This window comes from Elaeis guineensis, chromosome 8 (assembly GCF_000442705.2).
Source record: "Elaeis guineensis isolate ETL-2024a chromosome 8, EG11, whole genome shotgun sequence".
In the NCBI taxonomy this organism is placed as follows: domain Eukaryota; kingdom Viridiplantae; phylum Streptophyta; class Magnoliopsida; order Arecales; family Arecaceae; genus Elaeis; species Elaeis guineensis.
This window is the reverse complement of record NC_026000.2, coordinates 19,176,507-19,193,016: the sequence shown is the minus strand read 5'-3', so window position 1 is coordinate 19,193,016 and position 16,510 is coordinate 19,176,507. Positions and strand designations below refer to the sequence as shown.

At 36.0% G+C, this 16,510-nt stretch overlaps 1 protein-coding gene across 1 annotated transcript; it reads right to left on the bottom strand.

Moving 5' to 3' along the window:
• Positions 1-697: 697 nt before the first annotated feature.
• Positions 698-14,783, bottom strand: LOC109504745 (cellulose synthase-like protein E6). Its single transcript, XM_019852450.3, has 8 exons — positions 14,262-14,783; positions 3,624-3,930; positions 3,341-3,478; positions 2,837-2,968; positions 2,322-2,534; positions 1,888-2,112; positions 1,450-1,797; positions 698-1,356 (listed from the first exon to the last, which is right to left on the bottom strand). Exons 1-8 carry the CDS (start codon positions 14,621-14,623, stop codon positions 811-813), a joined length of 2,271 nt encoding a protein of 756 aa, XP_019708009.2. The 5' UTR covers positions 14,624-14,783; the 3' UTR covers positions 698-810.
• Between the last annotated feature and the right edge of the window lie 1,727 nt (positions 14,784-16,510).

The following is a 16,510-nucleotide window of genomic DNA, read 5'->3' as shown; positions in this document are numbered from 1 at the left end:
GATACTGTTTGTTTTTTTTTTCAAATAATCAAACTCATACAGATGTTTCTTTACCAAAAGTACAACTATTTTTCTTCTTGGATCATCCAGTTTGATTAGGAACTTGCCAACTAAAATCTACAATAACAAACTATACTAGGTTCATTATATAGCCGACGTCAAAGAAATTGCATGAAAAGAAAACCCTGATAACAAAATACACTTAAATAAAAGTAGTAAATAAAAAAAAAATTTTACATGTCTATAATGAAATTGAAACGATGTTTAGTTTTTCCTACTAGGAAAATGTAATAATTTAGGATCTCATCCAAAAAGACTGGTTGAAAAGTGTTACTTCAGTTTATTAATGATTAATATAAGCGCCTAAAATTTACCTAGTATATAGTTGATGTGAAACTAAACACATATCTACACAGATCCTTACATACTCCTGTAATTCTCCCTATTCAAGCTCTGGCATTCTAACGAGGATTCTAATTTATTCAAATTCAATCACAAATATCAAAAAATCAAATACAAAATCTACGATCAATCCATGATCCGCTAAAAGGAGCTATTTAAAGATCCAGGACCTCATCTATAATAGCTGACTAAAAGGGATAATTTGAGTTTCTTTATTTGTATAAGCAAAATCTATGATCAATCCATGGTCAGCCAAAAAGAATTATTTAAAGATTTATTTAATGCATAGTCAATGTAAAATTAAATATATTAACATTGATATGTCCGTTATTGAGGTTTGATCTCTCAATCTCAGAATACATACAAGGGTGGTTTAACCAACCAACCCCCCAATTGCACTTTTATGATTTATGCTATAGTTAGCAGAGATGCCAACATCGCAAAACCAAGGGACAGAAATGCGACGGAGGGGGGTAGGCTGCCTTTATCCTTTCGCATGAAAAGAGCTTCATAAATGGGCAAATGGATGGCTACGACCAGCCCGCATAAAAGAATTTGAATGAATAATGGCTCAAGACCCATAATTCCCCCATCTATCACCAGCTTTCGGAGTCCCCCCACCAAGCAGAAAAAATTTAGCATTGCAATTGCTGCTATGATAACAAACATTGAGGATGATGACCCGAATTCCATGACCTCCTGCTCGTACCTTTTGGAGGCATCGCCATCAGACACCTTTGCCGTGATTGTGAAACCCATCTTAGAAATCCCCAGCAACTTTAAGATGGTAGCAATGATACCATAAAGGAATGAGGTGGTCCTCCTCAATATCCACATCCTTTGAGAGTTCCACCATCCTGCCAATGTGTTACCAGATTGCAGTGATTCGACGAGCCCATACACATGTTTCCCAATGGCGACATAGGCAAAGGGCACGAGCCATGGGCTTGTGATCTAATTTTGAGATCAGGATATTCGTGTCAGGATTTGTTCAAACATGCATATATATATGCTTGATAGAAGGGAAAAAGAGAGGCGTGTCTGTACCTTTGGGAATAACGAGATGCCTTTGAGGAGGCAAAGGGAAGGGATCACAAGGTAATAGATTGTAGGGAGCGAGTTTGGAGCCCACAGGCCATAAATACAATAACCCATCCGAAGTCCTAGCTTGATTTTGCCACGACCAAGTATGAAGGGACAGTACTTGGAAAGAAAGATTTGGAAATTCCCCTCACTCCATCTTTTGTACTGCACCAACGATTCTGCTAGTGTTGTGGGAGCAACACCTAGAAAGGCTTTTCTTGGAGGATTGGTAAAGACGGACTTCCACCCTCTACATTGAATTAATAGGCCTGTGATGACATCCTCCACAGCACAGTCATACTTCAGCCCAATCTGCATTCAATGACAGATAGATAATATTTAGGCAGATAGACACAGATAAATAGATGGTAGACAAATATTTATAGAGAGAGAGAGAGAGACCTCTTGTCCCCATTGGGTGTTGTGCTCATAGGTGCAGGTAATAAGAGACTTTGCTCTCTCTTCCAGTACGCAAGCACTTCTAGTCGTTTTCCCCTCAACGCCTCTCTTCCAATCTTCCCTGTAGTCCTTGCTATACTTCCTCCCACAAAGTATCTCTCTCCTGTGGAAGCATCCCGTGCCAATATAGATACTTCCTCCCCAACCATCCAAGCCAGGGTGGTCCACCTTAAGAGACATTCAAAATAGTTTTATTATTAGCTCCATGTGTGATTCGATAACAAAATCCATGCTAATTACTTATTTGGTACTATACTCCAAAATGCATATAGCAACGATCTATGTTGACTCCAAGGATGTGTTTGTGAAACTCAGTAAACGACTAGAGAAACATATAGCTGAAACCTCGATTGTGGTGAGCCTTTTCTAGTGCTAACCTTAGTGATCACATTAAGGGAATTGTCATAGAGATCATTCTTGGTGATATTATGAAAGAGCTGGGGATATTGTACAAAGCCAATGTCATGACCCTTCTCTTCATCCAGAAAGAAACACAATGCATCTCTGATGGACTCTGAGTTGTTGGAGTACATGTCGCAGTCCAAGTTGAGGATGACCGGGCTGTTGCTTATCTCTGATGACGCCCTTATCTGCACATCAGGTTGCATTGTTTAAAGACATTTTTCATCAATTTAATTATGAAATCATAACAAGGTTGCGTTGTTTAAAACATCCTTTCATAAATATAATTTCAAAATAGTAACAATAGCAACAGTACCAAATGCTTACACGCTGCCGTGACAGGAAAACCATAAAATTCCAGGCATGAAAGATAACATGGTTCAACTAACCACAACAGGTCTGAAAGCTCATGCATATTAGGGAGAAAAAAAAAAAGCAAGCAAGCCTATCTCCCAAAAATTGCGGGAAAAATCTCACATAATTATATTACCAATGCGTTCATAGCCCCTGCTTTGAAGTTATGATGATGCTGAGGCCTCTTCTCCCGAGCCATGTACACCAAAGTTGGTAATGCATTTCCATCGCTGCCTATTGAACCTTGGTCTCTCCCATCAATTAAGATCTGAAAAAAGCAACAAAGAAAAGCAATATAATAAGCTAGTGAGATAGCTCTCATCGTCCAACATTTGAAGCATGGGCACCACCTCTAAACTATAGCCTTGTTTAGTTCATCCATAGCTCATGCTACGCAGATCCAAAACACCTTTTATGATTTCACTAATTACAATTCCTACTCTAGAAATACATTAGATTCATTACAACAGAAGTGAAGCAAAAGGCTCTTCCTACAATCTAGCAAAGAGTTTGAACAATTAGTTTAATTTTCGCAAGAAAACTTTAGACCTTGAAGTCATCTCCCAATTACCCCATTCTCGAATAATTGAAAATTCTACAATAGTGATGGTTTTCTCCCAATTGCCAAGTGTAGCAGTACCTGCACAATGGGTGGATGATTGCGTGAAGTCATCCCCGAACTCCATTCCATAAATCCTTTGTTTGCACTCAGTTCTTCCGGAATCTTGCCTAACATTACCACTGAATCGATGCGATCCGCCATCTCTTCATATAGATTCTGCAAAATGGAAAAATATGATAACAAACTAAATTGAAATAAGTTGTAGCCTTATTTCATATTAATTTACTACAAGCATCTAATTAGAAATTAAGGTTGATCATGGGCCAGAAAAAATGACCCATGCCGCTTGGTCATATATTACCTTTATAAAACGCCATTCAGCATCATGGGGGTTGCATAAGTTGGAAAAATAGGCAGCTGGCGATCGTGGCTCCACATTATACTTCTTGCAAAATGGAATCCAGTGCTTTGCAAAGTGAGATGCTTCCCAAAGGGCATAGAAAGTTAGAACAGACCCAGCATCATCAGAGAGGTAGACATTTAGCTTCTCTGGAGGGTAATTGTAAGCCATGGCTGATAGAACAGTGGAGATGACCAGTGTGGGTGGCTCTGCAATAGGGTCTGCTGTGCACACGAATATATCCACGTTTGGCAACTCAGTTTCATCTCTGTTTCAAATGACAAAAGTAAGGAAATTGTACATCAATACAACTTGTCATGCATATGAATGCATAATTTACATTGGTCATGATTTTTTTTTTTTAATGCATGGATGTAGTGTGGAGAAATAAAATAACACAGAATATTATTTTTTATATTAAAAAATGAATGTGATAAAGCCTATTGAAAAATCCAAAAAGGGTGAGATCTAAATGTAGATCATCAACATTGATATCCAATTATTTTACCAGCTAAGTTTGCCAGCATCCTTATAATAAAATATGGAATTGCATCCCTTTTTGGGATCTTATTTTTGTCCTCATTCGGATAAAATATTTGTGGTCATGTTCAAGTAAGATTTTGAGATAAAATATTTTTGGTTATGGACTATTTCTTTTGCGTTGTGCTACATTGCGTTTTCAAATTTTCAAGCCCAAAATTTAGTGCTCCAACACCTGTTAGGAGTAATAAGCTTATAGATTCAAACACAACCAAGAAATAAATAATTAGTATCAGACTCAAGGTTTTTTTTTTTTTTTTGGTAAGAGTATCAGACTCGAGTTTCATACTTCTTCTTCTTTTTTTTTTTTTGGTAAAATCATACTTCTTTTGTTTGAAATGTTTTGGTGGGACAGGATTTGAACTAGTTGGCATCCTCTCCTTGATTGACACATGAAAGGTATAGAGTTCAATCTTGGAACTTAAGTAGTGGTATCTGTAACCGATTGATAAAATTAAAACATAATTGAGTTGGTGAAATCATTGATTTTTATTTATTTATTTATTTATTTATTTATTTTGTCACTGATGTTCTTTTTATAACTGCGCTTTCATCATCGTATCGGCCAGCCTCTCTCTAGTCCCACTTCTAAAAGGATGAAAAGGTTTTGGCTAAGCAAGCTGCACTGCAAAGTATAAACAAAGGTAAAACTACAAAGACAGATCAAGTCGTATCAATCTTATCCTCATCCTGATTTTGATTGAACTAGTTAATGAAATATTTTTTTATTAAAAAATCTATGTCATAAAAAAAGATAAATTAAAATAAAGATTGAAAATAGATCGGATAGAAATTGGATTTCAGTATATCCATATCCATATTTATTTTATTTAATGAATATAAATATGAATATAAATATTAATCAGATATAAAAATTTATATCTATATTTGTTTTAAACGAATACGGATACAAATTGGATACCAAAAAGATGGATATAAATATGAATATAAATCAGATGATTAAAATTTATGATCATAAATCAAAGATATTACTAAATAGATAATAAATTAAGTTAATAACATATGAATATGATCATTTATTTTTTAAAAAAATTCATGAATATTATATAAAATTAAATAAGATTATAAATGAAATTGGAGATTCGAAAATAAATCGGATGGTTTTTTATCTATATCCATATCTATTTTTTTTTAACAAATATAAATATGGATATATATGGATAGTAGTCATATACTCTATATCCGGATAGATTTAGATACAAAAATAGATCAGATGGATATTTTCGATTCACTTTCACCTCTAATTAGAATAAAGACAAATTTAGACTAGTATAATACTATTAGGTCTGCCATTTAGACTTGTTATGGAGATTATCCACCTCAGCTCATCATAAAACCAACCTCAACTTGAGGTCACCAGAAATCCAACCTGACCAGAAGGCCGAGATCACTAGAAAGTCGATCTGAATTAGAGGCTGAGTTTATATAAAGCCAATCTGAACAAGAGGCTGAGCTCATAAGGAAGCCGACTTAAATTGGAGGCTGAGTTCATATAAAGCCGACCTGAATTGGAGACTGAGCTCATAAGGAAGCCGATCTGAATTGGAGGTTGAGTTCATATAAAGCCAATCTGAATTACTTGGATTAACTTCTGGTGAAGTATTATGATCAGCTTATATATATACCGATCCGACTCATCTCAACTCATATAAATATCGACCTAATTCATTTCAACTCATATAAATACCGATCTAAAATAGAGTATTATATATTTTCGATACGTTTAGGATCTCATATGATACTTAATTTCATCCCGATAATTTATCGAGGTGAACTATTACATTGACAGCCACAGTCATTCTGGTAAAGCCTGTCATAATTTCTACAACTAAGCTACAATTGATCACGATCCCACAAACAGCTGTGCTAAATTCATCTTCAACTGGCACATATAGCTAAGTATGACCTCATTTTCAGCTAATATATACAGCTATACTCTAACTCACTTACAGCTGGCCTTCAACGGCTTAATAAACTTTACAGCTAGTCTCTAACAGCCAAACAAACTCTTCCAACAATCTCATCAGCCCCTCTATAAATAGAGAGCCAATGGATCCTCCAGGTAAGTTCTGACTCCCAAGTCTCAAGCTCAAACTAGAGGGAGATTCTGCCGTTGGGATTCTAGCTCCCACAAAGTCACAAACTCTCTAGCTCCTCACCAACCCTCCTGCTCTCTATTTTTTTATTTTTCTATCTCCTATTCTTGAGGCTCGAACTGATTTAAGCATCGGAGGGTCGAGAACCGAAAGATCCCCATCTGATTTCTTGACTTATTTTGCAGGATTCTTCGAAAGAGACTCGGATTGGACCGCTACAGCCACTCCAACATGACTTAATCTAATCTCTCCGTTTGAGATTTTGAGCCTCACAGCAACAGATTGGCTCTAGAAGGAGGGCGGCTTCTACTTAAAATTTTTGCGGGCAAATGATGGATCAGAAAGCACAAAGCAACTCTATACCTTGACTGTTTCCTTCTAAAGATATGCTAGAAGCCGTCTCACCTCCATTTCAATGGAGATTGGGGGGCAGATAAAAGTTTTTTTTGAAAGGATCGTACACCGACAACAGATCCCTTAGTAAATTTTTCTTTAACATTTGAATTCTTTTTCACAGGAGGTCAGATCCCTCTATCTAGTCTTGTCAGGTTACAGCACTTTACCATGCCATACCTTAAGTTATCAACTCATGACATTAATGAAGGCGGTCCCTACGTACTATGAGATGACAATATTTATTAATTTTGAAAACTAAAGGACCAAGCTCGGTGCTCGAAAATATTTTAGGGGGACAAAAACGTCCTTTCTAGCTTCCTCTTTTCTCAAGATCCTCAAAGAGAACTCCTGACCTCTATGGTAATAAACTCTCAAACCCCATCCTTTATTTTATTCCTCTCCTACAGGACAACAACTTCTTGGACATGTGAGTCAGAGAAGAAATCGAAACAAGGATAAAAAAGTCTATCCAAACGAGATATCTATTTGAGAAAACTAGAAGATCGTGGCATCTGAAAAAAAGGGAGAAGAAGAAGAAAATTTCTACGCACCTGGCCTCAGATGTGGCTGAAGCCACTTGTAAGCAGTCTTCCATGAGTGGCCACTTTAGGACTTGATTTGGTTCTCCTGCATTAGACGGGTGCAATGATGCCCGTCACATTATCCTACAGGTAACAAAAAAAAAGAGAGAGAAAAGAGGAGAAAATTCTTATGCATCTGACCTCGAGCACGGCCAATGCCACCTTACAGGTGACATGGCAAGAAAAAAAGAGAGAAAAGAAGAAAAAAAAGAGAGAAAATAAGAAAATAAGAAAATAAGAGAAAAGAATGGAAAATAAAAAGAAAAGAAAAGAACGGATGAAGGCTCCCTCTGCCCGAGATCACTAGCAAGCTACCCAGCAGTCTCCGGCTCCCCTCACACTCTCGTGAATGCTCCCAATGCCGGATCTGCTGGATCGGTGTCTCTAATTCTCCTCCCCTCCTTTGCAGGCATCTCCAATGGCCAAACTCCATCGGATCGGTGCCCCATGTTCCTTTCGAAGCTGGGCATCGGTGAATCGACCTTCACTGACGTCTCCCGTGCTCTTGTGCGCCTCCTAGCATTCGGCCTCACCAGATCGATGACTTTCCAGTGCTAATCATGTCGGATTGGTTCCCCTTCTCGCACTCGCATGCATTCCTGGCACCGGACTCCACCGAACTGGCAGTCCCGATGGTCTCTGGCTCTCCTCCCCACATCCATTGCGTCCCGACACCGAACTCCACCATGTCGATGGCCCCTAGGTCTCCGATTTCCTCCACACCAATGTGTGTTCTTGGAGCCAAGTCTCACCAGACTGCTAGTTTAGTCGGTAATTTTTTGATACCAAAGTCCCCCCGATCAACCATCTCTGGGCTCCCACATGCCCGAGTGTGTTCCCGAGGTCAAGCATCGCCTAGTCGGTAATTATCTAGTGTCAAAACTCTGTGTCGGTAGCCCTGCTTCTGCAACTTTCGGTGTCAGATCGATAGTTTACCAACTTGAAAATCACTGCTCCCATATGCTTCCTGACGAAAAACTCAACCAGCCCAATCGGTGACTTCCTAACACCGGCACAACTCGATCGATGATCTCCCATCGCTAAACCCTCTCAGATCGGCCTTTTATGTGCGGCACCCCCCGGACCCTTATTGGAGATTTATCGGAGTGAAATGTCACCATCAACGATGATGGGGGAAGGTTTTGGCCCATAGAGGATCAATGGCGGAGAGGTTATTTGATGCAAATGAACGTGGCTTTCTCCCCGACCCTTAAGAGCATGCGACACCATCACCTCTCGCCACTCGCCTCTCTCTCCTCTCCTTTCCATCCTTCCCTGTGCTCCACCATCTTCCACCGCCGCACCAACAGAGCAATAGGTGGAGCCCTCACTGTCGGATCCATGACCTCCGCTTCTTTTGGTTCAAGATTGGAGAAGTCCGTCAAGAAGATGATCTTGGAAAATCCCATTGTTATCTACTCCCAAGACTTGGTGCTCGTATTCGATGGAGGTGAGGTCATTCAAGAGGATTGGAATGGAGCCTCTTGTCATAGAACTGGATCAGCTCAGTCCTCATGGGCCGCAATTACAAAAGGTATTGGAAAGGCTGACAGAACAATACACAGTTCCAAGTATTTTATTATGGAAAGTGCTAGAAGGAATGACTCTAAGTTGAAAAACAAGAGAAAATTTTTAGACAATAGTCCACCAATCTGACATAGAGGGTCCTCGTATGCATTCAACCTCAGACAACATCGAGGAGACCTATAGGTGTCTTCAAAGCCCAAATAAAGATGATCACAAAGAGAGAGAGAGAGAGAGAGAGAGAGAGAGAGAGAGAGAAGAAGAAGAAAAATAAATAAGAAAGGAGGGAGCCTGATCTCCACCCAAAATTGAAATGATTCAAAACACAGATCAAGCCCGAGCTGAACCACAAGGAGTCAAGTAGAGCTCAAAAGTTCTCAAACAAAAACTCATAGTAAAAAACTCTTAAGCTTCCATATGCTATTCTCTCTCTTTTCCTTCTTGCAGGATTAAAGGAAAAAAACTCTTGAACCAAGTTGAAATCAAAATAACGATCAAATCGGAGTCAAAATCTGACCAACATAAAGCAAAATCAAGTCCTAGCTAAGATAGAGAATGAGTCAACAAAACTAAAAAGCTCTCATGCAGAATGCACAACCTCCATGGTAATAGACTTTCAAGCCCCATCTATTATTCTATTCCTTTCTTGTAGGACGACGGGTTCTTAAGCATATCAGCCGAAACAAAAGAGTATCAAGCCCAAAAATAAAGAAAATATTAAACAGAGGCTCATCAGATAGCCTAAAGCCACCTCATTAATAGGATAAAGATTGAGCACATGAAAATATCGACCTCAACAAAATGATCAATAGAGGCTCATTAGGAGGTTTAGTTTAGGAAAAAATCGACCTCAACATAATGGTCAACAGAGGCTCATCAGGAGGTCTAGATCAGAAAAAAACTGATCTCAATAGAAAGCTGACTTCATTAGGAGATCAAGCTCATCAAAAGATCAAAGAAGGACCAATTTCATCAGAAGGTCGAAATCATCAAAAATCCAATCTTTAGATTGGTAAAGCCCCGAAGGGTCAAAATAAAGATAAGATCTCTCCAAATCCAATCTCCAAATTGATAAAGCTTCGAGCGATCCAAATGAAGACAAAATCTCTCCAAATCCAATCTCTGGATTGGTAGAGCTCCGAGAGAACCAAATGGAGATAAGATCTCTCCAAATCTGATCTCTAAATCAGTAAAGTCTCAAGAGATCCAAATGGAGATAAGATCTCTCTAAAATCTAATCTCTGGATTGATAGAGCCCCGAGAGACACAATGAAGATAAGATCTCCCAAATACCAACCTCAAGATCGAAGTTATCTTGATATTCCATCAAATATCGATTTGAAGGTCAAGATTGTCTTTAGCTCTATAAAATACCAATCTGAAGGTTGAAATTATCTTCAGCTCTATAAAATACCGATTTAAGTATCAAGGTTATCTTCAGCTCTATGAAATACCAATCTGACAATTGAGATTATCTTCAGCTCTATAAAATACCAATCTGAAGGTCGAGATTATCTTCAATTCTATAAAATATCGATCTGAAAATTGAGATTATCTTTAGCTCTATAAAATACCAACCTAAGTATCAAGGTTATCTTCTGCTCTATGAAACATCGACCTCAGGGCTGGAGTTATTTTGATACAAATCTCTGAATTAAAGTTATCTTGAAATTCTATTATTGATCTATGAATCAATATTATCTTGAAGTTCTACTAAATACCAATCGTTGGATCGAGGATATCTTCCGATCTACTCAAGGCTACGAGTAGTTCACTTGAAAAATCAAATGATTCAAATTCGCCACCTCAAACAAGCTGAGAACTTATTTTTTGGGCTACTTCTTTTGTCCAAAATAAATTTTTGAGACTCAGAAGTGAGGGGCAAGTGTTATAGGGGTTATCCATCTAAGCTCATCATAAAATCGACCTCAACTTAAGGTCACCAAAAATTCGATCTGACTAGAAGATCGAGGTCACCAGAAAGCCGACCTGAATTGGAGACTGAGTTCATATAAAACTGACCTGAACAAGAGGCTAAGCTCATAAGGAAGCCAACTTGAATTGGAGGCTGAGTTCATATAAGCCGATCTAAATTGAAGATTGAGTTCATATAAAGTCGATTTAAATTAGAGGCTGAGTTCATATAAAGCCGACCTGAATAAGAAGCTGATCTGAATTAGAAGCTGAGTTCATATAAAGCTGACCTAAATTATCTGAATTGATTTTTGATGAAGTATTATGATCAGCTCATATATATACCGATCTGACTCATCTCAGCTCATATGAATACTAACCTGAGTCATTTTAGCTCATATAAATATCGATCTAAAGCAGAGTATTATATATTTTTGAGACGTTCAGGGTCTCATATGATACTTGATTTCACCCCGGTATTTTACCGAAGTGAACTATTACATTGACGGCCACAGTCATCTTGTTAAAGCCCGTCATGATCTCTACAACTAAGCTATAATTGACCACGATCTCACATACAGCTGTATTACAACTCATCCTCAACTGACACATACAGCTAAGTATTATCTCATTTTCAGCTAATATATACAGCTATACTCTAGCTCACTTACAGCTGGCCTCCAACGGCCTAACAAACTCTATAGCTGGCCTCTAACGACTTAACAAACTCTTCCAACTGCCTCATCAGTCCTATAAATAGAGGACCAAAGGATCCTTCAGATAAGTTCTGACTCTTAAGTCCTAAGCTCAAACTAGAGCCCGAACTCGAGGGAGACTCTGTCATTGGGACTCTAGCTCCCACAAGGTTACAAACTCTCTAGCTCCTCACCAAATCTCCTACTTTCTCTTCTTCAGTTTTTCCACCTTCTACTCTCGAGGTTTGAATTGACTTAAACATCGAAGGATCAAGAACCGAAGGATCCCCATCTGATTTCTTGACTTATTTTGCAAGATTTTTCGAAGAAGACTCGGATTGGACCGCCACAGCCACTCCAGTATGGCTTAATCTAATATCTTCATTTGAGATTTTGAGTCTCGCAGCAATAAAATTAGAATCTAAGTTGAATAGACCTTAAATTTTATTTCGATCTGAATATAACAGCAAAACTAATTGCCTACCTTATTACTTCCCTCATACTTGGTCCTAAATATTGCAATCCTACCAACCAGAGCCCAACCCTCTTTCTTCACTTTGCTGTTACCTCAACCTAAATTAAACCACCCAGTCCATGCCCCATCCTCATATGATGCCTATTTTACTCTAAATATTTGTTAGATTGTGGATAATCTGATATGAGAAAATAAATTTTATATAAAATAATCATATTTTATATAAAAAATAAAAGAAATGATAAAATAAATAATGGATCTTTTGACTGATAGAGAACATAAACAAATACAATCCATAGATAATCTGAATTTGACATTTCTTAATATAAATACTCTCACTTATATTATGTTAATATTATATTAATTATTTTAATATATATTATATTAATAAATTATAAATATATTACCTATAATATATTAACAAGAAATTAGTCTTTAATTATTAATCAAAATACTAACTTAAAAGTATATTAATTATTAATAATCAAACATGGGATTTATTATGAAGTAATATATTTATATATTAATAAATATGTGTATAAAATTTATCATTAATATATCTATTGATATATGAAAAATATACTACAATTCATTTATAATAAGAACTATTTCTCCAATATATATACATATATATCATTAATTTAAAAATATTTATTAATATATTTCAATATTTACAATGGTCAATGTTGATAATCTTCAAAACAAGTGGATCATAAATAGTTAATAAATAGTTGAATAAAAAATATTTATTTATAAGTATTATTGAAAATTTAATAATATTTTTGTATAATGGATCCCAGAAGGGTTGCACATCCGCTGATGGCTGTAAAGTAACGGGACAACCGTGCATATAAAGCGTGCAAACTGACAAATTTCCCTAACGGTAAGAACGTTATTGGAGAGACAGCTATTCACGGCACGCAATCGATTAATTTGTTGGGTCTTGCTTAGCCGCAGGGAGGGCGGTTGCGCAGGTTCCCTCGGGCGCACAGGCCATCCCAAATTCTTCCAAGATCCATCTAATAAATTTTATAAAATTAAAAAAAATTAAAAATTAAGAATAAAATTTATTTTAATTTGGGACAGATTTTAAATTTGACTTTTTTATTCGTGCGCGTGTGCGCGTACACACGCACACACACTAAGGGATTGAAAGGATTTGAACCTTGTATATTAGAAGGTCTAACTATTGCTTAGATTTATATATTTATGTTTCCAGCATTCCATTTTTGAATTCATTCTCTTGATAATCCATGGTAAATCTTCCTGAATTATTCTCAAAAAACTTATGATATGATGTATCATAATGCTTATAAATTTTAATTTATATGATATTTGAATTGATCTGGTGGGTTTGGGTTAACCAAAGATTTGAGACATATATATATAATAAGGGGTTGGAAGGGGATTTGAACTTCGTATATTAGAAGGTCTAACTACTGCTTAGATTTATATATTTATGTTTGAAGCATTCCGATTTTGGATTCATTCTCTTAATAATCTATGGTAAATCTTGCTGAATTATTCTCGAATAATTTATGATATGACTTATCATACTGCTTATAAAATTTTAATTTATACAATATTTGGTCTGGTAGGTTTCAGTTAATCGGAGCGGTTGGAATACCCAACAAAAGGTTAGCCAGGTAGGCGAGGATATCCGATAGATTTATCATTTTTTTAATAGGACAAGTTTAAAATTTTTGGATAATTTTATAATTTTTGGATGGGTTCGAATAGTAAGGTTTTAGACGGATTCAGACACCAATAGCACAAATTTTACGGGTACCTTATCCGTTGCCAATTCCTATATAATAGGGGTCGTCTTGAATGAAATGGTAGCTACCAAGCAACGATCAACACTCTGGAGTGACGTCGGACTCGGTTAATCCTTCAATTGGCGTCAACCACGTCACCGCCTATCCCAGCCCGAACAGCTAGACCCATCTGCCCATTTGGTATTCCGCTAGCCACCCATCCACGCCCCCACCATAATTTTGATTCTAAAACTAACACTCCTCTGATAGTCCCTCCAAATTGTAATAATTAATAATGATAACTGCGGTAGGATGTCTTATTCATCCACTCTTTTACTTCATTCTATGCAAAAAAAAAATATTATGACCCTTTATCGCAAAATAAAAATAAAATCAGTACGTTTACGATGAGATTGAAATAGGACTAACCTCGTATATAGAAAATAATTACAATAAAAAAATTGATAATAAGAAAAAATTCTTCACAGCTTGAACGTCCCATACAAAAGGAAAAAAAAGAAAAAGAAAAATTGATGCCATTCAAAAATAAAGAGAAGCTAAGAAATATAGGGGCATGTTAATTATGAATGAGAATATTACCGCTGAGAGAGCTTCTCCGTGTGAGTGTGGCGATAGACGGGGCTCCAACGTACCGACTGAGTGATGATCCAGTAGAAGCCGAACCAAAGCTCGGCTGCAAATATCCCCATCCATGCCCATCTCCCTTGTTCTCCCCATCCCGGGACATGAGTTGCTCTATACAACCATATCAAGCATATGCCCACCAACATGGAGCATGCAAACAACTTGTAAGCAAGCCTACCTTTTACTTTCTTTGTTTCAAACAGAGGTTCATAACTCTCTCCCATCTTCTCTCTTCTCTCTTCTCTCTTCTCTCGTGCGCGTTTGTGCTCATGAGATAGGTTGGCATATAGAGAGTGTTCGAGCCAGAGAGAGGGCATTCAATGTGGCTACAGGACAGATTAGAAAAACTTATTCAACGTGGAGAATAAGCAAATAATTTCCTTCACGAAAGTGTGGATGAAAATCCTCTGGCAAGGCCATCGGAGGAAATCATCAATGTGAGCCGTATAAGAAAAGTCAATGGGTCCCATGCATTAGTTCAAGAGAGAGTAAAACTGTACAAGAGGGGAGACGACCATGGCAAGAACTTCACCGGCTTGTTGGCTGGACCGGAAAACCTAGCCTCCCTTTTTTTGCCTTCTTTGCTTTCTCTAATACGAATCTTTTGGTATATCGATACATGCCTAATATTTTATTGATATACCTTCACTATATTGATGCATATATTTTATTGATATGCATATCAAATTGAAGGAATACATAGTTTAAATCATGTTTTTCTAACTTACTGAAACATGTCCAACTAAACCGTATATGAGCTTGCAGGGTTACAATTTGTTCATAAACACTTGCTGTTTTGTTGATGCGCGTTTATGTTCTATCAATACGCATCTCAGGCTGAGCTAATGCAAAATTATAGATTGTTTGCCTTTGATAACACATAGGATAAGTCCGGATGGTACACACCTCCATAATACTCTATCCATGGTAAACCCTGACTTCGGCGCCTTCTCAAGATCACCTCAATCTGCTGCCCTTGGCATCATCCTTGACAGGACGTGAACAATACTGCCAACTTGCAGCGCCTATGGACGGCAAGGGTTTCAACTTTGACTATATTTTTAATCGAGATGAGATCTGTGATGAGAAGAAAAGAAAGGTGACCCATCAATAGGTTGGCTGGTGCATCGGAGAAGAGAGAAAAGTTGAAATGGAACATATAATTAATTAACGGGCCCCACTAGATGATTTTTTTAATAAATACTATGGCGCTCTTCCCGTGGTGCGGTATCGATCAACTCGAGAGACCGTTCTTTCATGAATAAAAAATTTATTTAAAATTTTATATTTTTTATATAAATATTTTTTAATAATATTTAGATAAAAATAATTTATTATTTTTTTTATATATGAAACTCTAATTTTAAAATCTGTTATCCCTGTTTTTTTTGCATTTATTATTTTTTTACATAAGTTACTAAAATTTTACATATTTTTTATAATATATTTTAAAAAAATGATTAAATTATTGAATATTAAATAATAAAAATATTAAAAATGTAGATGAAATATTTTACGAATAAAATTAAATATTTATTCTGCTGATAGAAAAATAATTTAATCATTTTTTAGATGAATAATTTTTTTTTCAATCATATAGATAAATAATATTCATAAAAAATAATTTATTTATCTTAAAATATTTAAAAATATGAGTAAATTAATTAATTAAAAAATTGATCAATTTTTAAATATTTATCTACAAAAGAATGTATTGTGAAAAGAAAATATAGAAAGATTATTCATATTGGGCAACATGATTTACGAAATTTTCAACAATCAAAGAGAGAGTTGATTTAAAATAATAATAATAAAAAAAAAATTGAATTATTTTTTAATTTTTTTTAATATATTTTGTAATTAAAATGTAACGAAAAATTTTGTGAGTAAAAGATTTGAAGGACATGATGCACAAAACCATCTTTTATATTGGAGATTCAATTGAACCCCCAAATTTTAATATAATATCTTTAAAAACATATAAATATTATCTAAAAATTATATATATATTTTTTAAAATTTTTATAAAATAAAAATTTTTAATTAACTTAGTGATTTGAATATCCATCCTCCATCCTCATGTTTCAAGTTTGAATTTTTTTATTTATTTTTTTATTTATTTTTAATTAATATAATATTATTAAATTTATTTTTATTTATTTATTATTTTAATTTATATATTGAACTTTCTGAATGAAAGTCTG